Raw genomic sequence first — 25,930 nt, 5'->3', positions numbered from 1 at the left:
TGCCATGAGCAAGTTGCACATTTATTAGGATAATTGTGCAAAAATGTGTAAGTACAAGTATATGGAAATATAATACTTTAAGTGACAAATTAAACTGTTTAAATGCAGTTGCTAAATGCAAAATGTGTTATAACTTGAATTTATTATGAGTTTGATGAGAGATATTTTATTCCATCTTTGGAGTCCGTTTTATACGACATTATAGAGCAAATAGCGCCCAACTATAAGAGGTACATTTTATCAATACGTAGATGAGGTTTATGCCCAGTCCTTGTTATAACTAAAAATGTCATTTATAGTAAAGAAGGTTAATTAGGAGACCGTTTAGTTTTCCATAACATTCAATTTAACTGTGAAAACCCAATTCAAATTCCTTAGCCTTCTTTCCCTCAACTTTTAATAATATGTTAATAAGGTTGTTACTTGTTCCTAAGCACAAAACTACATAATGAGCTGAATATCTATGGTATGCCAATCGAAGAAACAGAACCTCAATTTTTGTTGTTATAAACGTTCAAGTTTAAGCGCAGTCTTCAAGAGGCGTATTCATAATTAGGAAAAATACAAAATATCTACACATTTTTCTTATACATATTTTGTGTTTGTATTTCAGCATAAAGCTATACAATGGGCTAATGGTGCTCTGTCCTCCACAAGTATCGAAACTCAGTTTCAAGCATTGCAAGTTCGCAGACATTACCGCTATGCCACTGGGGGGGGGGGGCTTTAGACGTGTAATTCATTTAAATAGTATTAAAATGTAAAATGATAAACTTCGTTGAGAGTGTATATAAAAGAAAACTCACTTATTAATCTCCTGAAATTGATATAATCACGAAGTCATTTATGAAATTTGTAACTTTTATTCGATATTAAAAAAACAACTGCAAACTATATGACGTCAAACAAATGATTGAGGTTGTTAGACCGGCCCAGCATGGCCAGGTGGTTAAGGCACTGAAATCATAATATGAGGATCGCGAGTTAGAATCCCCTTGTGTAGTTTTGCGCGAAATTAAAACAAAACAAAACAGCAAACACATTATTAGGTATGTTAGAGGTTTTTAAAGCGTGTTTTATAAATTAGTAGAAATATGATGGTAAGCAGAAAAAAAATATCCAGTTTAAAAGTGACGTTGACCGGTAAACTAGTTCTTTTTGAAATCACATACACATATAACTAAGAATAACGTTTGAATATCGTCTGAACGTAATCGAAATTCAAAGCCTTGTGATATATGTAGTTTTTACATTAAAAATGATATATCGTTAAAAGATTCATGGAGACATGAATACAACTGATGAATCAACCTTTACCCCCTTAAGAACAGTTTTCGCCAAATTGAAATTCATAAAAGCATGAGTTATATTTATGTACGTATGCATGTCTTCTCATATTAAAACCACATCGAGCTATCCGTTGTGTTCACTGACGGGAAGACTCGAACCCCTGATTTCAACATTGTAAATCCGAAGATTTACCGCTGTTCCACCGGAGGACTACACTTAGGTAAAGAGGAACAATGCATCGTTGTCGGTGTACATATCTTTCTTTGTGTTTTGTGAACAAAACGTTTATTTAAAATGCATTTTCCAGAGAGTTTCTATCTAACTTGAGACACCTACATTTCAGAAAGAAAAGTACTTCAGAAAGTAAGACACTTTTGTCATGCCTCTCTTCCCGAGAGGTTGCAGCTTAAATCTGTTTTGGCAAGTTAACTGAAATCATGCTGTTCGGTAAAACAGGAAACTAGAAAAAAAGACACCAAAAAATAAGCAGAAGCTACAAAAGCCACAGGGGTTTCTTTCTCTTTATCATCGTCATTTTATTATAACTGACATGGGTGCCAACAGACACAGCTTCGTTCCATGCGTGATGTCATTTGGTTTGGCTTGCTTTGAGAAAGGAAGCGTTGGAAGAAGTGTGATGAGGTCTATTCTGTGAAGACTGAAACTTGAATTTAATGAACACCGCTAATCCGGATGATATATAGTGGCCCTTTTGTCATGCTCGCGTAAAGACCATATTCATCGTACGACTCAATATTTTGCTTTGCTTGTAAACGTTTGTTATATTGTATTAGAACGTTTAAAATGTTACAAATGTATATTGATCACTACAAAACGGCAAGGTAAGTAGTAATGTTCAAGTAGATAGTCTCTTTTTTGTTGTTGTTTTTTCAGGTAGATTTGTCTAATCTCTACACATTTAGTGAAAAGTGTTAATACTTATGTTTTCTTATACATCGGTAAATTCAAGGACATTAAAAAAACGACCATAGATTGAAAATGTGTGTGCATGCAATGAATTTGAAATGTGTTAGTTATATATACATTGTTATTTGATAAATATATTGGGACAACGTGTAGCCTTGTGGTTAGAGTAAATCTGAGGGTCTTTGCTCGCCTGTCGCCGTTGCAAATTCGCACCCTTCACTTTGAGGGGAGACGAGGAAAGGCGTTATAAAAGAAACGGTCAGATTTCACTATAATAACAGTACACTAAGAGTTGGCGGTGGGTGGTGATGACTAGCTGCCTTCCCTCTAGTCTATCAGTTTGAAATTAGGGACAGCTAGCGTAGATAGCCTGTGTCTAGCTTTGTGAGGATATTACAAACAAACAACGTATCAATGAGATGCCGTTACTTAATTAATAAAGATAAACTACAAACCAGCCAACAAACTCTTCTTTTTAGCTACTCACTTGTCTGCACAATATGTCAGTCACATCTTTATACAAATCTTCACCCATATATTAACTCGTTCTTTCGAGCGGCCGGATATGGCGTAGGGTCTAGCGTCCTCGGATGTAGGTGGAGAAGGTTTATGGTTTGAATCTAAGAGATGTCACTCAACAATTCAGGTGTGGGTGTGTGATTCAAACAACAGTCGATTCCACTACTTGGTTAATAATAACAGGTGCTGCTGACTGATTAACTATCTTAGAATAAGCAACTTTAACTCAAAAACGGTTAATATGATCTATTAGCTCGTGTGTTATAAAAAGTATCAAATACTCTCCATTCATGCATATATCGACCAATTCTGAAAATATTTTGAAGATATAAATTTCCTGGAAAAACTATGTGATCTCATGTCAGTGTTTGCATTGGACAAATACTGATAACCTTACATATATAAATATATATATGAATGTGCGTGTTTCAAATAAAATTTTAATTTGGACGTATTTTATGATTAACGTAATATTTTGATATTAAGCATCTCCAGCGGTAAGAACGTTCCTAAGCAAATTACTTCCTCCCTAAACTTTTACAAAAGACCAAAAATAAATTTGTAAAGTTATGTCGAGATATCGGTATAATTATAGTGCTCACTTTAACACGGTGTAAAAAGAACTGGTGGTTTTATAAATTAGATTAAGGAAGAAATAATTTAGACTATAGCGTTTCTTTTGTATAATAGAATTTTAAAACTTATCATATGTAAAGTTACTGAATGATCACCGTACAAGCAAGAGTTGAGGTGTTTATGTTGTTAAGTATATCTCAATAATCTTGTTTATTACACATGCTTGGTTTCAAAATACAAGAAATGTTATTTATGCTATGACAATTTTGTCATCATGTTGAACTGTACGTTTCTTCTATTTTTATCCCTCAAATGTTTTGAAAAAAAAGTCTCTAAATTTTCTTCTAAGTGTATTTACTATTTATCTATTTCATCTAACTATATATAATTTACCACAAAATTAGTTTGTTTTCTGACCGCATCTAATTGATATATTCTGGTTTAAAGCGTCTAGGTTAACATTCAGTATGTTGTAAATACAAAAACTGAACATTCGGTGATATGTAGGAAGCATTTTGTAAACACATTCCAGACCTCTTTATAAGTTTTCATTCCTCATAATTCCTACATTTATGAATTTATGAAACAAAAATGTTGTTTGTTTGATATAAATAAACTGTTGCCATCCTCTAAGCCTAGCAAAGTATGGTATTTTAAGGTAAACTTATTTCTCGAAAGATTAAATTAAGCAGGTAAGCTGTATATGACGTAAGGCTCGTCTACATAAATTACCAAGTAATTTTGAATTCCGCTGAAAGTAACTAAGTGCGTGCTAAGAAATAAGTGGACTGGACACAAATTGTGACGTACAATGAAGACAGTTATTATATATATCACAGTGTATGTGTACGTGAATTGGATGCTGATGTTGTCTTGATTGGATTTGTAAATTGATCAGACTGATTCTTGTTTGTTTGTTTGTTTGGAAATAAGCGCAAAGCTTCATAATGGGCTATCTGTGCTCTGCCCACCACAGGTATCAAAACCCAGTTTTTAGCGGTGTAACTCCGTAGACATACTGCAGTTATTGGGGGATCGGACTGGTTCTATTCCATTAATACTGATTTCCAAACTGACCAGTTCACCTAAGGTGATGTATAAAACTACTTAATTTCACTTGATTAAGGAAGCACATTTTGATAATAGAATAATAGGAAGGCAAACAACAATTTACAAGCATAAGGAAAAGTTTTATTGGTGTAAAACCGTAGTAAATATTTTGACAAACGTTGCCCTCTCTTCTTCAGATATGATTAGGACTAAGCAATACAAGGCTTATACTTCGTTGCAAAGACTAAAGACACGGGTAAAGGTGAATTTCAGATATTTGTTTTGATATGTCAGTATTTTACAGGTCACGAAACGTTTTGGAATGAATTCTTCTCTTATATAAACTTAAAACTAAAATATAAGAGACTCTTTAGAAATTACAGAAATAAGCTAAACTAATGATCTTTCACCAAACCGTGTTTAGGGCCCTAACAACATCAGCTGTATTTGAAAAGGTTTATTTACTGTTGTGACAGATGTACTATTATATATTTATTTTAATTTCGATGTTTGTTTCAGTTAAAATATATCTAATATTACGTGTAACTTATATTGTTAAACTATTGCGAAATTTCCGCCTATTCACTAAAGTTGTAGAAGATTCTCGAGTGTAAAAATCAACAATGTATACGTGTAGGTAAATGCCAGTATTGTAGTTTTAGCAAGCATTCTAGAATTTCGCCTAACACTTATAAACTGTCGCGACGAGCCATAACATAATAGATATTATTGGTTTGCTACAGATGGCATTCTGTTAATCTCGGAAGCTATAACTGTGATTAACGTTTATTAATTGGGAATTTAAGATACTGATAAGGAATGTTTATAGATATTGAACATTATAAATCATTTACCTTTGGCGGATTAACATCTAACATTAGTACTTTTACGGATAAATTAAACAGCTTCAGTAGCAAAAATTTCAGTTGTGATCAGCGAAGAGCTAGCTAGCTCTCCGTGAATTGTATCTAAATCAACTCAAAATTAATTCGCTTGTCATGAATCCCGGTGAGATATCAAGGAAGTTCCAGATCAGATAGAAGACTCAATATTCTTTGTAAAGCTTTTGTTATATAATCAGTATTTGTAATAACCATTTTATGTTTTATCGTTTGCTTGTATATTAAAATATATTTGTATTAAAAAGAAAACTGTGTTGTATCAATCTAGTTGGCAACATCATAAGTTTGGTACATTTCTACTTTTAATTAACTTCTAAATTTAAATTACTATTTAACCCAATTCCAGTTTGTTTGAAAGTATAACACATAACATGATAAATTTGTTCTATGTTAAAATTCAAGTCATAATTAAATTTTTATTTATCAGTGCCAACAATATTTGATCAAGTCTGATTATCAAGATTTTCCTGAATCACCATCCCTCTAAAAATGATAAAGATAAAACAATAGTGAATTGCTTGGAATTATCAAAGTTATAGAATTAGAAGTTAAGAAATTAAGGAGAAAAATAAACTAAAAAACATATTATTGAAATACTATGCAAAGATGATTTGTTTTTAACTGGTGTTGAATGATAAAAGATAAATTATAGATCCACAAACTCAAACAAATCGAGCTTGGACAAGCCCGTATCGAAGCCAAGAAAGAATGAACTCGTATCGAAGCTGAAAAAGAAAATAAACGTCTCGAGGCCCAAAAAGCCCGTGTTGGTTCTGAAAAATTAAATGGGGTGAAAGATATGGAAATCAGAGTTAACTCCGATCTGCCAAGTAAAAATGACAATTTTTAACTTAATTGATATGTTACAGTGCCACCATTCAGTTGATAAATATTTCCAACATTCTGAGAAGGTTTGTCATACCATAGAACGTCCATCGAAAAATGGTCATTACTATTACAAAATGTTTTAGCTGTTAAAGCACAAGTGTTTATGGCGCTTTCTCTTCACAAGATTGTACGGATTATGATAACATTAAAGCAGCTATTATCAAAACATACAAGTTAGTATTGGAAGTTTATTACTAAAAGTTTCCTGGTTATCGTAAGCAAGATAACCAAACTTTTGAGGAATTTGCCTACAAAAGGTTTTTTTATCAAGTGTAATTATATGCATGGTCACAGTTTCGACAAACTAAAACAATTATGTCTGATTGGAGAATTTAAATGCTGGGCAAGTGACGACCTCAAAACTAACTTGGATGAAAAGAAAGTTGAAACACTACAGAAAGCATCTGCTCTTTCAAGTGATTACACTTTAACACATAAAACCACTTTTGAAAAAAAAACATTCCTACCATCTCAGCTAAAACCTGTATCTGTTCAATCCACTAATGTTCATTGTTCTTCTAAAATCCAGCTCCTTTAATTCGAAATCTTCTGACAGTCAGGATAAAACGTCATCAAAACCATCAAGACGTGTTTGCCATTTTTGGTAAAAACAAAGAAACGAAAACAAAAAATCTGATATCAGATTTTTAGTGTTTGTAAAAGAAAAAAAACAAAAGAGGCAACACCCAGTGTTGTTTGTGTCCACATATGAACGTAGTTTCAAAGGATCACCCGATGTTGTTGATTTGTCTACTGATATGAAAACTAATGTAGTCAGGGAAGAAGTTATACCTTTTGTGTCTGTTGGTTCTACATGTTTGACAAGTGTCATTGCTAATCCCACACCAATACGTATTCTACGTGATATCAGGGCGACTTAATCACTGTTGTTAGAAGGTATATTGCCTTTAGATTCGAGTTCTACCACTGGTGAGTCTGTTATTGCTCAGAGTATTGAATGTGGCTTTGTTGATGTGTTATTATTCATATCATTTATTTAGCATGTATTGCGAAATTCTTGCCTATTCACTAGAGTTGTAGAGATTCTTGAGTGTAAGAATTAGCATTGTATATGTATATGTAAATACCAGCATTACTGTTTTAGCTGAAATGTCTATAATCTCGCCTGAAACTTATAAACAAACGTTACACGCCAAGAGGGCATTTATATCACAAACCTCAAAAGCTATAACTGTGATTAACGTTTATTAATTGGGAACTTCAAATATTGATTAGGAAAGTTTATAGATTTTGAGCATTACATTAACATCATATAACATCAAACGTTAGTATTTTAACAAAGATATATAAGTCAGTGGGAAAAATTCACGTGTGATCAGCAAAGAGCTAGTTAGCCTCCGTTATGTGAATTGCGCCTACATCAAGCAGCCAGAATTAATTCACTCATTGTGATTTCTCATATACAAATCAAAGAAGTTCCCGATTGGATAGAAGACTTAATATTGTTTGTAAGTTCATAAAACTTTCGAATATGAATCATTATTTATAACTATTTGTAATAACCGTTATTGTAAGTCCTATCATTGTTTGTATATTAAAATATATTTGTATGAAGAAGGAAATTTGTGTGTCAATCTTCTTGAGAAAAATCATAAATTTTGTACATTTCTACATTTGTTAACTTCTAAACTATCTATCGTATATCCTGTCACATACTGACACATCTATACGTATATCCTGTCACATACTGACACATCTATACGTATATCCTGTCACATGCTGGCACAATTTCTGTGACATTTAATCCGTGAGTCTTTTGTCTTTGTATTAGTTAGTACTTATTGTACCTGAAGAAGATACATCAATGTTTCGTTGAAACTTTTAGAATGTTCCACCATCAATAAAAATTTTCTTTATGCTTATAAATCGTTGTCTGCCTATATATTATTATATTGGCAAAATGTGCTTCCTTGTATAATTCAACAGATAACGTTAGACTTATCCAGAGCCATTAACGTTATCCACATGACTAGTTATTTTCATTCAAAGATAGAGGAATCCGTGAGCTCCAGAGACCATCTGACTGACGATTTTTGCATAACGTGCAGGCTTGGCATGGAATCACAAAATGAGCTTCCCCGAAAACAACCTTATGTATTAAAACACTACACAGTACAAGTTCTGGTAAAAAACCACCTTATCTATTAAGCCACTACACAGTACAAGTTATGTTAAAAGTAAGGCCCAGCATGGACAGGTGGTTAAGGCACTCGACTCGTAATCCGAGGGTCATGGGTTCGAATTCCCGTCACACCAAATATTCTTGCCCTTTCAGCAGTGGGGACATTATAATGTGACGGTCAATCCCACTATTTGTTGGTAAAAAGTAGCCCAAGAGTTGGTGATGACTAGCTGCCTTTCCTCTAGTCTAACACTAGTAAATTAAGGACGGCTAGCGCAGATAGCTCTCTAGCTCGTAGAATGAGTTTTGAATTAAGCACAAAGCTACACAATGGGCTATCTGTGCTGTGCCCACCACGGGTATCGAAACCCGGATTTTAGCGTGTAAGTCCGCAGACATACCGCTGAGCCACTGGGGGGCCTGTAGAATGATAAAGGAACGAGAGAACATAGAAGAGAATCAACGTGGTAACTTTATTGACCACGTTATGTAGAAAATGCATATACCTATACCAAACGCGCTTTTCTTTTTAATTCTGTTTTAACCTGCTCGACTTCTTACGAATATTTTATATCTATAGCTGTAAAAGTGTTTTTGATTTATTAATTTTTAATATCATCGTTTCTGTTCAAGAGGCTTTATCGGTAAAGCATAAAACTTTTATACTTCTAAGCTGTGTTTGTCTTTTGACATACACATTATTAGCACATGTCTGTTAAAAAGAAATTATTTAGAACGACACACAAAAATCACGATTTTTTTTATTTTATTAGGCTCCAACTAGAAGGATGCCGTTAGTGAAACATTTAAGGTAACTCTTCTGATAGTACGAAGATTTTAAATTCAATTAAAAATATTTTGTGTTTGTCAACCCAACAAATATTATCTTGGTATTAAATAACAATCTTCTTTTGTGGTAAACTTCTGTCGTTAACATGAATGGACGATCACACACTCTACAGTAATGTTATAGTTATACCTCTGTTAAAGCTTTTTAATGCTGGCGAAATCAAGTATGATATAAGAAACCATCCTTTTTTGTTCACGTCCAAGAAATAAAGAGCGACAAACTTGCGATATGTAATTTCAAATTTATTCGTTTCAAGTACTATACAAAGAATTTTAACAGTTAGTTACTATTCCAAAAACGTATTATATCGGAGTATAATACCTGCGTGGATACAGTAGTCAGCCCATTGTGTAGCTGTACAGTTAAAGCTAACTAGTCGCATAAATCCAAGAAAGTGAAACAATATCAAAGCATGAAACTGGTACTATTTAATCTACTCTGTTAGTGTTTGTTTGTTTTTATATTTTATTGTGACAGAAAATTTCACAAGAATTGAGAGTGGTATTGTGGTAAAATCATTGTTAAACCTAACACACATGGACCAAAACTAGAGGTTTGGAAAAAAATATATGAAAGTCTAGTGTAACAATTTGCCACAAGTAACTAGATTAAAAAAACCAAGAGAAGACGTTAAGGTCAAGTTTAAACAAAATTCTTTATTTTACCGTCGAAATTTCTTTGTTGTTTTTTTTTGGAATTTTGCACAAAGTTGCACGTTGGCTATCTGTTTTAGACACTCTTAATTTAGCAGTGTAAAACTAGAGGAAAGACAACTAGCCATCATCAACCATCGCCAACGTTTAAACTACTCTTTTATCAACGAATAGTTGGATTGATCATCACATTATAATGCCCCCTCGGCTGAAAGGGAGAGCATATTTGTTTTGACAGGGTTTCGAACTCACGACCCTCAGATTATGAGTCGAGCGCCCTAACCGTCGAAATACTAGACACAATAAAGGATGACTGAGTAGTGGTCTGACTAGTAAACATGAAAGAGGCTGAATTAAAATAAAACGAAATAAATTGTAGTTAAGTGAACAATGGTTGTAGTTGAAATAGAACAGTACACGATCAGAAACGTGAAGAACTTTAAAGTCGTTGATTAGGCTTTTATAACACGTTTTGGCTTCTTTAAAACAGAGATAATACTTCTCATCTCGGGAATAGAATTTGTTTGAAAGCATCAAAAGAACAATCATAAAGCATATTCTCTCTATACCTGACCAATCAGAGAATAGGACACTGAAACATGGAAATATCTTTGCTCTACGTGAATGCCGCAAGGTAGTCCGGCGTGTAATGGGTAAAGCAGGATATAATGTAACTAGGAAATAGTAGCAACATTTTCTTAATCAAAGAGACTACAGAAAGTAACCGATAAATTGAATTTACTACATGACCTCAACAAGATTTGTTGCGATCCAGATTAGAATTTTGCAGAGATGACACACGCACTATACGAAACGAAGATGTGTGATATTTATATAAAACAATATAATTTATACATACTATAAAAAATAGTAAAAACAGGAAATAAAATGTATATATTTCTTGTCAATTAACACCTATTACCTTAAATTATATATAAAGTGTAATCATGCTTTACAGAAACAATATGTATATGGTAATATAGCAAAATGTTATCACCACGAGTAGGACACGAGTTGGCTTTATAAAGTAGTTGTTGATCTGGAGAGACAGGTCCGATTCTGCGAAATACCATAAAATATTTCTCACACTTCAAGCTCTGGGTGTATTATGAGAGTAAAAATCAATCCATTAGAGTGGATGGTCGGTAGTAAAGTGCTGTTGCTTTCCCCTTCTGGTCAGTAGAAACCATTAGAGAGGGTAGGAAATAGCCTTAGTAACTTTACCATAAATACAAGTGCTAAAAAAATAAATAAATTCACAACGGGTGGTACGCGTAGGATTCACGTATATTATTCATGTTCAGTTTTCAATCATTCAACATTGCCTCACTACCAAGATAGATTTATGACATGAATATTTACTGCAACTCTTTATGAGAAAATATATTCATATAGCGAGAGTTAAATGATGTAGATACAAAGTAATCACAAACTTTCCAAGAGGAGAGTCTTTGATGTCTTTTTGAATAGAAAACATACGGAAAAGACCACTGTGAAGTTTTTGGCTTTAAAAAGAACCCTCTTACCAAACAAGCCCTTGTAATGAAGTTGAATATCCTAATTTACTGTTAACAAGATTATATATAAGGATTTAAGATAAAATTGGTTCACGGTCCAAACACTTACAGCCACACCTGAAAATCAACGACTTTTTCTCAAGAGAAACGAGGCCATTGAAACTGGAGCCATAACGTTGAAAACTAAAGTATAAGCCTATTTCTTCTTCAAAGATACAAAATGCTATCCAAATGTGTTTCATTTTTAATGGTATGAAAAGTATTCGTGTAGAAATTGTTTATAGTCAAACAGTATTTCACTTTTTCTCAGTGAAAGAAAGTTTAAAGCTATTAAGCTTTCAGTTTTCTCCACCTTAAATCAATTAACTTCTGTTATTAATCACATTTATTCATAACTTATCCAAACACCCACAACATTTTCCGCTGAGAATTTCGACTGATTTTAACTTTCATGAACTCAACTTGGCAGCCTCAAACGTTCATTTTATACGAAAGAGTACAAAGTCGTGTGTATGAAAGAAATATTAATCGGCGCTCGTCTTAATACGAAAGTCATCACCAAAAATCATTTATTTGAATGGCTGGTTAATGACACTTGCCATCAATGTTTGTCAGTAAAAATAATAGGAATGGATTGCTTATTAAGATTAAAAAAGTAAACTGGGCTAGAAAAGATACAATAGGACAATATTATAAAGTGCAACAGATGCCAGACTGTGTTCTCGTTGGTCGATTCATTTAGTGGCCAAGTTTAAATTATTTACAACCACATTATGAGTAGACAGCTAGTTCAAAAAAACATATCTCATTTGCACTGAAGAAAACATCTCACCAGTAATGTTTCGAGAGTAAATTGTGAACAACGAGTAACTGAAAGCCTGTGATCTGGCCTACGTTAAGATTTCACTTTGTATTATGCCGAATCTAATATAAAAGAAAACACTTGAACCCAATAATGTAAGTTAATAACGTGTGGAACACTCTCGTAACAGCAGCTGCAACGTTTCATTGTTTATAAAGTATACACAGTGATTGTGAACATTGTTACCAATCGTGCCCCCCCTAAGGCATTTCTACCTAGATGGGCAATGACTCTTTCAAGACAATAATTCAACAATTCACTGATATTGATGACTGAAGTCTGTTCCAAGAGTACGTCAATGACTTTATTCATCTGTCTTGACCTGTAATATTAGCTTAATGCCCTGTCAACATCTTTAAACCAGTTTCACATTACCTACTTTTTAACCAATGGAATAAAATATTTTCTGGCATCTGATTATTATCACGGTGAAATTTGGTTCAACCAAATATTACGTGGACGTTCTAAGAAAATGTTGATTTGTACATAAGGAAGAATAAGAGAAAATGAAGGCGAATATATATTTTTTTACTTATTTTTATCTTTGAACCTAATTTTACGGTATAATAAGGTATAGAGAAACATTTCTCTTGCAATACCTTTAACACTGGATACAATTTACTTCCCAAGGATTATGAAATTCATTAGCATATACAGTATAATCCATCAGAAATGTCGTTTAAAAGTTATTTCACTTCAAAAACACAGAAATATATATATAGAAAATACACACTTGAAGAAGATACTTAGATATTTACCCATTTTCGATATTGTTCGACGCTTAGTTTAATTTTTTATCATGACCTCTACAGACCAAAAGTTTTGGGCTCGTTTTGCTGTAAAAGTTCAGGTACTGTTACCAAGTCAGCTTGAAAACACGTGTTACTAAACGAAAGGACTTATCTCTAGCAAAGTATAGCAAAGTGTGACTATAGTACTTTTCACACTAATAAAAAGCTCACTCAGAAGGAAGTGCTTTAAATCATATACAGTTCTACTGTCTTTTCTTCGAACTTCTTATCACGTAAAGATTCATAAATCTTCAGTTGCGGTCTCATACATTGCTGCAAATGTTATTAAACAAACCGTAAAAAGGAAGTAACACTTTCTAATTATTTGCTGGCATTGAGGTTCTGATTTTAACTTAACTTTTAACGTATTTGACAAACATTTCCCAATTTTGAGTTGTAACTCAAAGTCTACTTGTGGATCTATTATTCAGCTGAAATGCCTACTAGATTATTATCGGGGAAAAAAAACAACATACTTAATTTGGTTATATCTTTTATATCTTATATTTCTCTTGGGGGGGGGGGAACTAAATGTCGCTAGAGCTAAGATAAAAATCACGACTTTTATATTTTCGGGAAAATTTGGAAATCGTACAGTGTATTACAAAAACAGTCAGAGAAGACGTTCTAAACGTTTTACAACAACCTCAATCAACATATCAAATCTGTTCTGGAAACATCGTCTGTTATGGACAGTGCTAGTTGGCCTTTGAAATTACTTGAATACTGTTATGCATTGATTGAAACTACCAATATTGTGTTATAACAATTGGCAAAGAAAAGACAAGTGACATATATTTATTTGTCATCAGTAATACGTTTTCGGCCTACTGCGTTTTTCAGTAACATATCCTTTATATAATCCCTTAGGCATTTACAGAAAAAATAGAACAATGTTTCAGTCACATTTTGTACGCCATATCCGTTTCGTACAACATCTTTCTTTCAATACGGAGCTTATCGGGGATGTGACAAACTGGGTGATCTTCACAGATTGGTTTTCGAAACGTTCTGCACACTGACAAGTATCTTATTGAAATTACCAATGTCGTGTTGTCGCACCGGACAAACAGAAGAAAGGTAAAATCAGTTCTAGTTTGTGAGAAAAGCAATTTGGATGTGCACTATAAAACGGTTTTGAAAAATTCTGTCTTATCCAATATTTCCTAAATAAAACATATGATCCTTAATAAGCTTTTTTGCTGAAACCTGCTCCACTAAAATGAGTACCTTTTAAGATGTAATCACTTTAAGTAGAGAGTTTTCTTCATAATCAGTGAGTAGATTTATGTTTGTTTTTAATTTCGCGAAAAGCTACACGAAAGCTATCTGTGCTAGTCGTCACTAATTTAGCAGTGTAAGACTAGAGAGAAGGTAGCTAGTCATCACTACTCACTGCTAGCTCTTAGGCTACTCTTTTACCAACGACTAGTGGAATTGACCGTCACGTTATAACGTGAAAGGGCACGCCTTGAATAGGGGTCGAATGCCTTAACCACGGGGTCAAAGATATTTTTGTGTGTGTATATATATATATATATTCTACATAAGCGATGAACAATATTTTATCAGGCATTTCTATCCAGTTTCTACGAGCGTCATTATCATATATTTTCAGAGTATGGACAAGTGTAGTTAAAAAAATATACCAGTAGCATTTCATTTAATTGATGTGTATTTAATAATTACACGGCCAGACATGGTACAGTTGTGAGAATCTGAGAGTTTATGGTTGGGGTTGTAGATGCAGTATAAGGGTGGTGGGCAAATCTTAGCATTCGATTATATAAGAGTCACTAAAGGGTTAGCGGTGAACATCATAAAAACATCTTCCTCGTCTCTTCTATCAGCAAATTGTCACACGCGTTCTTGCTATGGTTGTCTGATTTTGTTGGAATAACTAAATGAGAAAATACGATATGTAACAGGCACATGCATTTATATATATATTATTTGATACTAAATCTGCATTTATATTATGTGAACGTACGTAATGTTTGGAAATCAATGTTTTGGCCAGTAAAAAGATTCATTTGTATAGGAAATCGTTTGTTTCAGTAACCTGAGATGCAGACACCGATATGTTTCTTGAACAGGAAATGAGATGAACTGCCTTTTAATGATACAAAACTAATTCCTGTTTTCTTTTCAGATGAAGTATTTTCTTTCCCAGTTCGTAAAACGATGATGAAGGGACAGTCTTCGTAAATCTTTGGATGTAATTATATGAATACCTACAAAATATTTTCTTTTTTCAGTACAACGTACTTGTTATTTATCTGTATGCCTTTCTGGTAAAAACTATTTACGTCGGATATTTCTAACGTAAGAAAACAACATGAGCAACTGTGTATTCTCACGGAATCCTGCTACGCGATGACGTAAGCACCAGGTACCACCTGCTGATCCCCGTCAGAAAGAGTATGTGTGTGTGACGTTTAGCAATGCGCCTCACAGTGAAGATGTCTGGCTGTCTTTTGTTTATTTATTGTTTAATTACCCACGTGTATTTTGGTTTGATATTTACCTCTTTGTTTAACGACCTACCTATGTATTTCTGACTAAAATTTTTATTATTATATATTGTTATCTATCTAGCTATTCATCAGTTTTTTTATCTTATTAGTTTGTTCTGTGTTTGTCACGTATAACACGCATGTATTCAGGTGGGGTGGGATTTCGGCGGAACCCCTTATTTTCGTGATGTAAATAAATGTGCTTATATAGTAACAGCACAACTACTTATGGTATTTAACGTTTTTTTACTTAGTTTATTTTCTTTTGATGAAGCATTAGCATTTTTTGGTTTGAAATGTTGCATCCAATGGGCTCTGTTGACACTTTGCAACTGGAATCACGAGTCCGTGTTGCTATTTTTAGGTTAAACCAGGTGGAGTGTATTGTTATTTGTTTATTGTTGAAATTTATCACTAACAAGTCACAGACACCTACTGCAAATAATCTGGCTTAAAATAATATATGATGTGAACATTCGGCATTTGCTCCCTGCCGATTGAATAATTATCTGAAATGTACATAAAACTGAAAAAAAGACTAAGTGCTCTAGCTTTAGTACATAATCGTTGTGACACTGCTCTCAACATTGGAACTTTATGTCAGTTATTTGTGAAAAAGCACTCCAGAAATATGGAGCATGCTAACATTTATTTCAGTAGTTAATACATGTGCATATATCAACAGTCAAAGATTGAAATAGCTAAGATACTCTTGCTGTACAGATTTCTTCAAATGAGTAATATAATCTAACTATTAATAACTACTCTTCTTACAGATAATATAGAACTTTACTATAATAAAACATACATTTCTGTACTCATTTAAGTCTAGCTGCAAATGTAGTGTTCCAACAAAATGGTGATTTGTTGAGTTTTCATTGAATGTTTGCGGAGTTTATGTGAGCAGCCATGAGATTGTTTTAGATATATTTCATGCAACATTGTTTACATACTTAATCAAATAGTATCTATTTTTTTACACATTTTTCCGGGGATTGGCGTACTACTAGATCCCCATAGTACTTACATGCTTTGCTGTTGTTGTTCAACTACCAATCAGGAAGACCGAAGCCAACATAAAGTTTATAAACGTGACGTACTACAAGATAAGCGAGGAAAAATCAAAGTTTTAGTTGGTAAAAAATAGAACAATATTTTATCTTTCAGTAGTTCTTTGCAAACGTCTGAAGAATGTGCGTAAAATTATCACTGTTATTAGCAGAATTTTTGAAAATTTGTTTTTGTTTTTGAATTTCGTGCAAAGCTACTCGAGGGCAATTTGCGCTAGCCGTCCCTAATTTAGCAGTGTAAGACTAGAGGGAAGGCAGCTAATCATCACCATCCACCGCCAACTCTTGGGCTGCTCTTTTACCAACGAATAGTACGATTGACCGTAACTTTATAACGCCCCCACGGCTGGGAGGGCGAGCATATTTGGTGCGACTCTCGGATTACGAGTCGAAAGCCTTAACACGCTTGGCCATGCCGGGCCAGTTTTAGAAAATCTCTGTTCCTTGTTGTCTAGCGCAACTAATTGTATACCATATTGAAGTAAAGGCTCTCGATCAGTAAGTTGAGCGACACAAAAGATATATTTCAAACACTATTTTTATATATTTTTGATTTGGAATCTGAAAAATGGATACATTTAGAGGAATTTATGTGTGTGGGAGGGGAGGACATCTATAATTTATGTTATTTTCATAGAAATTATTATGCTTATTCGTTCCTAATTCTTCTGCAGCTTTCGTCGTTTAAACCATAAGAATATAATATACATTAAGCTCGAAGGAATCTCGATGGACGTACAGCTGCTCGAAAATTGCCTCTAATAAGAGGTGCCTAAACAGAAAGGTTGAAATGAACATTCGACCCCAACTATCAAATGAGAAAAGGTGGAAACATGTGCTCTTTACTAAATAAATCAAATTAAACGTGTTCAATAACAAGGAACAAAAGTTTGTTTAACGTTGGAGAGGAAAATAGTATCATACATATTATATGTACCTTACTTACAGAGAAATATGATGGGAAATCAATACGAATTTGGGACTGCATCACGGCTACCCGTGTCGATGACTTACATGAAACTGATGGCACCTTGACAGCAGAAACAGATAGCAGATTTTGAGCCATCACGGCATTTACTCAGAAACACAAATCGTCAGGCTTGGATTTATAAATTTACCTTCGAGCAAAACTGTGATACCACCTATACAACAAATTTGGTGAGATGATATTTTGATGACATAAAGTGTGGTTTGTTTTAAATTTCGCGCAAAAAACTCGAGGGCTATCTGCGCTAGCCGTCCCTAATTTAGCATTGCAATACTAGAGGGAAGGCTGCTAGTCATCACCACTCACTGCCAAATTGTGAGCTACTCTTTTAGCAACAAATAGTGGGATTGACTGTAACATTATGACGCCCCCACGGCTGAAAGGACGAGCATGTATGATGTGACGTGGATTCGAACCCGCGACCCTCAGATTACGAGTCGAGTGCCTTAACCACCTGGTCATGTTGGGCCGTCGATAAGGGATAAAGCATATAACTAGCGTAGTTTTGTTGCATAATGCGATATAGCTTTTTTAGTATTATATTTTTCCTGTTTAATTTGTCTTTAATAATAGCATTACATAATACTATTGAACCTTAAAATTTACTTTATTTAGGCACGTATACAAATTTCATCTTTTATATGTAAAGAGGTTAAAATGATTGAAATTATCACCTGTTTAAAATAAATGTATTATTTTACTTCGCAAAGTTTTCATTTTTGATTTTGCTGGAAATATTTACAACGATTTTTTTTTTCAAATCTAAAACGGTTTCTCAAAAAACAACTTCAAATGAAAGTTGATGTTTGAATTTTATTTTTCATTTCAAATCGGAGAAGTCTTTAGAGCAAGAGTCTCCCTTTTTTATTCAAAAGGGACTAGAGAACCTTGCTGGCTCTCCTAAATCAGTCAAGAAGCTACATTCTGGGGATATTTTAGTCAAAACATCCATCCAAAAAACAGGTTACTGCCTATGCTACTTTGAATACGTCGCGAGGAGTTATTATTGAAGAGGATTTTAAGAACATCCCCGAGTCAAACTTTTCGCTGGTTTCTCTATCCAAGGAGTTTTTGCAGTGAGGCTATATACCACTTACAAAGATGGAATTATGCAACCTATCAATGTTGTACTTTTAATCTTTCATCAACACATCTACCTGTCACTATCAAGGCAGTTTATCTGAACTGTAAGGCTCGTCCATATATTCCTAACCCTCTCAGATATTTCAAGTGGCAGCAGTTTGATTACTCGAAAACATAATATCGTGGTTCTTTGATATATGCTTGTTGCGGTGCCAAGGACCATGAAGCCTACGAGTGCAAACTGGACTCTCACTGTGTTAATTGTGGTAGCTCTTACCCCTCTTAATTTCGTTTTTGCCCTAGGTGGGCGGAAGAAAAAGAGGTACAGCGTTTGAAAATGGTTTACAACATTTCTTACCCCAAGGCTCGGACGTTATTGTCCCCACCCCATCCGAGACATATGATGCTGCACTACATTCCACTACTTCATTGGGAGTGCAGACAAATCTTTCCATGCTTACAACAGAGTTGTTTTCAAACCATGTACAGAGTCTTTTGCCCTCTTTGAATAAGCGTGTTGACAAGACCACTTTTACTCTTGTCTCTGTTCCCACAATTCCTTCCAATGACTGCTTGGATTCACTTCCTTTAGCCCCTGCTCTTGGCGTATGTTCGACTTCATCTTCATTAGTCCCAAGTTGTTGAACGATTATTCGTTATCACTTTCAGTCGCTGAATTCTACGTCTGATGGAGACTTGCCCATCCGATTCAGGGTAGAATCCATGGAGACCGAAGATCTCTTTCTAATAAAGAAAAACTACATGGTTGTACACTAAAGGATTATTTACCCATTTCTCTTCAACCTAAATAAAAATAGCCACATTAACACAATGGAACTGTCAAGGTTTCCTTTCTAATTTGAATGACATTTAACTATTTCATTGATTCATACCATCCTGTGTGTCTTTCCTTACAGGAAACATTTCTGAAAACTGCCCATACAATTACCTTTTTATAGTTTTCTTTCAACCAGAATGACAGTTTGTGTGATCGACGAGTGCATGGAAGAATGGCACTATTGGCTGACCAGCATGTGCCCACCTTGTCGTTTCAGGTCGATACATCCTCGGAGGCCGTCGCCATCCGTGTTTCATTGGGCGATATCATCACTGTTTTTTCTCTCTACTTGTCTCCTGGAAAGACTTATGATCAATCAGAAGTTGATGCTCTCGTTGAACAGTTGTCATCTCTATTTTTAATCCTGGGGTACTTTAATGGCTACCTCGAGGATGGTGCTGACACTGATGGGAGTGGTTATTCTGTGGAACATATGATCTCAGATCACAACCTTTCTGTCTTCAATATTGATTCCTATACTTATTATCATGTAACTAGTCAGCCTTTTACTGCCGTTGATCTTTCCATCTGTTCCCTTAACTTTTCTTGGAGAGTTGACAGTGACCCACCAAGAGAGAGTGATCATTTTCCTATCATTATGAGAGAGACTGGTCGTGGTCGATGCACCCAACCCGCGTGCCTCGATGGAAGCAGGACCATGCTAACTGGCCCTTTTTTTCACTGCTCTCTCAGAACTTTATCCTCCTGTTGTGTGTGTGCCATCGATAGACGACGGCGTGGCAGCAGTGACTGACTGTATTGTCCAGACAGTTGCTCAATCTATTTCTAAAATCTCGAAATGTTTCCCACGGTATCCTCATTCATGGTAAAATCCTGTCTGCCAAATGGCACAGAAGACTCAAAAACGGGCCTGGTATACCTTACGTGGTTATCCCACACTTTCATACTTGCTTTTCAACGGATTCGTGCCCATGCTTGGCAGGTAAGAAATCAAAGCCAGAAGGAATCTTGTATTAAGTTCAGAACCAGCATCTCTTCTACCACCAGTTCTAAAATAATGTGGGGCAAGATTCGGATGATCAGTATAAATTATACTTCTCTCCTCTTTCGATCTTGCTCTTCGATGGCCAGGAAGTTACTGATACCAGGAACATTGCTGATACTCTTGGCATGTAGCACTTCCGTTTCGCCCCTAAACTTCTTGTCTAACAAAGCTCGATCGGAGTGATTTCCTCTTTCCTTTCGAGCAGATCATCTTTATGGCTATAATCGCCCCTTTACACTGGTGGAACTGAAGCTTTCATTTCATCAGCCAGGAAGTACATCATTCAGACTTGATTATATTCACTATGAGGTACCTCGCCATCTCCCTCCTGCTCCGGATCTGACAGGAGAATGTTTTTCTTGATGCTTGGCGCCGGGCTATTGTGACAGTTATCCACCTTACTTGCGCTTAAACATTTTGAAAGGCCATTGGCTTTTTTAATTCTATTTAAGTTTTTAATACGAATTTTTTTACACCGTTTTCTTTTATACTGGTTTCTTTTTACATGTTTTAATAATATCACTTTTATTTCGTTTACCGGTTGTTTGGCGCAGATAGCCCAATTGCTTTGCGGTTATAAGCGCCAAACAACGAATTAACCGTTTGATAAAACTTGAATCACACACCAGTTCCATTCGGCAGCATACCTCTTGGTTTTTATTTTATATGTTTATGGCCTCCCAGTGTCTGCGGATTTACAACTTTAAAACATGAGTTTCGATACTCGTGATGGGTAGAGCACAGATAGCCCATTGTGTAGTTTTGTGCTTAAATAGAAACAGCAAACGATAGCCATGTTTATGTTTAACATTGGACTGACTTAGCTACCACTACAGAAGCTTATTACAACGGAAGTTAAAAGTTGAGGCAACAGTGTGAAATGATAGCCATTAAAACTGAGTACGAGAAACAAAAACAAAATATAAATATATCTAAGAACGGCTGGTATGGGTATCAACACTTTTACTTATCAGTTAGTGTTATTATCCATACTAGCTGTTCTGAGACATATTTTTATTTCAAGTGGGTTTCTCGTCGTCAAGAATAACAAATATAGTTCCAATGCAGGAGAGAACCTGGAACACTACTCTTATAAATCCCACTTTGTTTCAATACATCAGTGTTTGAGTTTTAACAAAAAATAATAATTACTGATACTTACATATTCTTTATTTGGAGGTTGAGAATAGAAAATCCTTATTAGTTCTTACAAAACTAATCACCTTCGTTATAAAAATTACTGACACATTTACAAATCAGTCACTTTTCAAAATGACTCGAACGTTACAGTCAGTTTGTGGAGTGACTCAATTTTACATGGCCATAAATTTCTCGTAGTGAGTATAAGCTTCTAGTAAATTTACAAAATAGCCAATTTCAGAACGTGCTTTTAACAAAAACACGATTTACAACTAAAATATTTTTTGTGTTATTTTTAAGTCTGCTCCAAATCATGTATCATCTTTTGAATGCATACTTGTCTATATTAGAGCTGCTTTGAGTACAAAGAATTATCAATGATAATTTATACAAGAACGTGATATGAATCAAGTCGTTATTATGTTATGTATTTTATTTACTTAGTGTATATTTTCATTCACGATATTTTATTTTTCCGATATGATAGTAAAATAATAGAATCGTGCTAAACAAAAAGTGCTGCTCTCGTGAGAATAACTAATAACTACACGAATTCGCGCTACATTCACATAGAGAAGGTAGATTCTGAGAATGCACTATAAATAAATATTCTTTAATATAAGGGAAAAGTAGCGTGTTTTGGATGGAAAATAATAGCACACAGAAAAAAAAAACACTCATTAAAATCACATTTTACTACAGATTCGGCTGTTTTCTTTTTGTTTATTGTCGTCAAACTTATTTTAATCAGTTCATTACCGATTTCAAACTAGAAGCTAAAATAACGTTTGATTTTTGTGTTTTGATGCCACATATATTACCTACTGCCCAAGAAACCTTTCGCTTAATATAATAACACATCTATGCACACTCATATATATATATCAATACTAAAAACTCTTAAGTTTTGATGTATGATAGATACAATAAATTTAATTAAAAGAGAATTATAGCAATTCTTCAAAATTTCCTCTAAGTGTCTATAGTGTAGTTTTGTACTTTGTTTTATTTTAACATGTTTTTGATCTCGTAAGATTATGAAGTATTTGAAAACGATAATAGGAGACTTTTTAAATTTAAAATAACTTCTTTTTTCTTGAAACGGAGCAGCGATACACTAGTTTGACTGCAATCTACAAACAGCTCTAATATATTTTATCAATTATCTAAACCTGCGTATCTTCAAAGTAGGCTTGCATTCTAAAATATAAAATTGTAATTTAATTCGTTTTATACGAAAATTAGAGCGATTATCGATCCATCAGATATAATTTGTCCTCATTTGACTGTCTCGTGCAATTATGCTATTGATGATTTAATTAGTCTCACAGGAATTATGCTGCCAACATTCAAAAACAATGTATTTCACCATCGATTCACACCAAATTACAGCTTCCTGTTAATATAAGATGGAGCTACGGTGATAGTAGTTTGAATTGACATGAATGAGAAAGTTTAACTTCCATAGTAAAAGAGACTACCGGTGATTATTGTTGCTTTAATGAAATATTATAATAGCTAGTTAAAAAGAAACGTTGACGCTAAAAAAGCATTATATATATTTTAGATAGTAAATAATAATCAACATATTTTAAAATATTTAAAAAATAAGAACAAAAAATAATATTCAAACATATGATTTTACCACATTGGACACCGCAATTACATTAAAAGATTTAATCTTTGTTTTACATTCATTAATAGAACAGTTCTGTTATCATTTTATAGAAGTGGAAAAAAGAATATTTAGCTTCAAAACATAAAAGTTTCTGTACTTATAATACTTATACATTTTTCAGTAACCAGGTTTTTAAACAAATAATAGGAGTTTTAATGGGAGCTAATTATTCTACTTATATAACTAATTTATATCTTTACTAATGTGAGAATAGATTTATTGAAAACTACACAAATCCAGATATTTTTACCTTAATTTACAAACATATAGATGATTTAATTAGAATAAATAATCCTGAGATAAATAATCTTATTAACACTATTTATCCAGCAGAATTAGAAATTGAAAATACTTTCAATGTCTAATACAGTGATACATTATTTAGATTTAGAAATTAAAATAATTGACATCAATGTAAATATTTTTGATTTAAAGAAAATATTTTGCTTTTCCAGTTCATGGTTTACCCTCTTTTAATAGTAATGTACCATACCCTTCTGTTATAAGCATTATAACTTCGCAGTTATTCAGATATTGTAAAATTTATAGTAAGTTATAATATTTTATCAATAATGTTGAAATAGAGATACAAAAATTAATAGTTAATAGATTTACTAAAGAAATTTTAAATGAAATTATTAAACTATGCTGTAACAAATATAAGAATGTATTTTATAAATATAAAGAAATACAAATGAGAGAAAGTTTACTAAATATTTCTAATGAAACTATTTTTAGTTATGAATAATGTCATTTTACGACTTGGCACCACTTTATGCGGAAGTGCACCTTGTCGCATATGACGACTTGTTTAGAACATGATAGTCGCAACAGACCTTATGAATGTTTATTTGGTATTTTAATTTCGCCAAAACTACACGAGGGGTTATCTGTGCTAGCCGTCCCCAATTTAGCTGTGTAAGATCAGAGGAAAGGCAGCTAGTCATCACCACCCACTGCCAACTCGTGGGCTACTCTTTTACTAACGAATAGTGGGATTGACCGTCACATTATACGCCCCCACGGCTGAAAGGGCGAGCATGTTTGGTGTGGCGGGGATTCGAACCCGCGACCCTCGGATAATGATTTGAACGCCTTAACCACCTGGCCGTGCTGGGCCTTTTGGTGAATAGGATATCCCTGAAGGACACGACGAACAACGAGACCCACTAACCAATCGAAGATATGTTCAGACGACGAAAGTATTTCTATAGTTAACTATCTGACATAATTTTAGTCACTTATTTTACAATAATATCATTAAAATGTATTGATGTACAGCATTACCCGAAAGAAAACAATATTAATAAACTTAATTAGTAAAATTTTACCTCAAAGATAAATTCATTTTTACTTAACACTTCCAGTGATAGGCTTGAAGCTGATTCTGTGTGGAAGGAACGGGAGTTACTGATGGTAAACTGTCTTATTTTCTTTCATTTTTCTTTATCAATTATTTGGTAAGAAGAAATTGCATCCTCCATTTTTCTTGCCGCTGTATTTCTGTGATCCACGTCAGGGTCATTTTTCAGATGTGAGTTCTACTGCTTATTCCAGGTTTCTGAGAGCATTTTGTATCTAAGAGTTCCTTCTGGTGGAGCCACTTCAGCAGCATCACCTGCAGCCATATTTTCTGCTTGATGAGCCAGCTTTATGAGTTTGTTATTCTCTATCCATGATAGTTCAGTAACTCCTCCACAATATTCTAGTTAAATTCATTAAAACCAACCTGCTGTGCAAGATGTACAATGTTGTTGTGAATCAGAAGCATAGCATGTTCAAAACTAACGAAGTAACTTACAAAGTCAGCTTTCTCCACACGCTGTCTTGCACTTGACAGTAACTTTCTCCCATGACTCGCCAATGTTTTCATTGCCTTTATGATGTTGTAAGGTAAGCTTACGTGTATGGGAAAGGTCTTTCTTTGGATTTAAGACCCCAGTTCTTATGGCCTCGATGTTCAAGTCTGATATATACAGCCAGTCCTCGTTATTCGTCGCAGGTTCAAATCTCTGTCACCGAACACGTTCGTTCTTTCAGTCGTGGGAGCATTACGGTCAAATTCACTATTTGATGATAAAAGACTAGCCCATAACTTGGTGGTAGGTAGTGTTCACTTCCCTCTAGTCTATCTTTGCTAAATTAGGAACGGCTGACGGCCCACGTGTAGCTTTACGCGAAATTCAAAATAACGCAAACATAAATCACACAATGATACACAAAATGGCAAACTGATGTCAGATTAAGAATTTTGTTTCAAAGCGTGGTGGTACTTAATAAACTATATATATATATATATGAACGATATAAGATACAAAAGGCTTATGCTTTAAGTAGTTGGAAATCTACTGAAGTGTTTCAAAGTAAAATTTCTTTTTCCTGCAGAAAAAAGTGAAACATAATTTAGAAACCGAATTAAATCTTTATATGTACAAGACTGTTTTGCCTGGTGAAACATTCGCTCACTGATTAACGTTCCTGTGAACCGAGGGTTTATGAATTACGCCACATAAACACGCTCCTCACTTATGGGTAATGGGTGCACTATGAGAATGACAGCCAAATCACTCTATTCGGAGACAAGAGTATTCCATGAGTTGGTGGTGGGTGCTGTTGACTAGCTGCCTTCCACATAGTTTATCG

At 34.2% G+C, this 25,930-nt stretch overlaps 1 protein-coding gene across 2 annotated transcripts in view; it reads left to right on the top strand.

The window, feature by feature from the left end:
* The first annotated feature begins 1,785 nt into the window (after positions 1-1,785).
* The window catches only part of LOC143250437 (uncharacterized), a 112,183-nt gene continuing 88,038 nt past the window's right edge, over positions 1,786-25,930 (top strand). Inside the window, exon 1 of one of the 2 annotated variants that reach the window (XM_076500931.1) lies at positions 1,786-2,132. In XM_076500931.1, the coding sequence (XP_076357046.1) occupies positions 2,095-2,132 (38 nt within the window). In that variant the 5' untranslated portion in view covers positions 1,786-2,094. The remainder of the gene's footprint in view (positions 2,133-25,930) is intronic. The other variant, XM_076500953.1, reaches the window with a different exon arrangement.

The sequence above is a fragment of the Tachypleus tridentatus genome, chromosome 1 (assembly GCF_004210375.1).
Source record: "Tachypleus tridentatus isolate NWPU-2018 chromosome 1, ASM421037v1, whole genome shotgun sequence".
Lineage (NCBI taxonomy): Eukaryota > Metazoa > Arthropoda > Merostomata > Xiphosura > Limulidae > Tachypleus > Tachypleus tridentatus.
The sequence above is the reverse complement of the archived record's forward strand: the minus strand, read 5'-3'. Positions and strand labels throughout refer to the sequence as shown.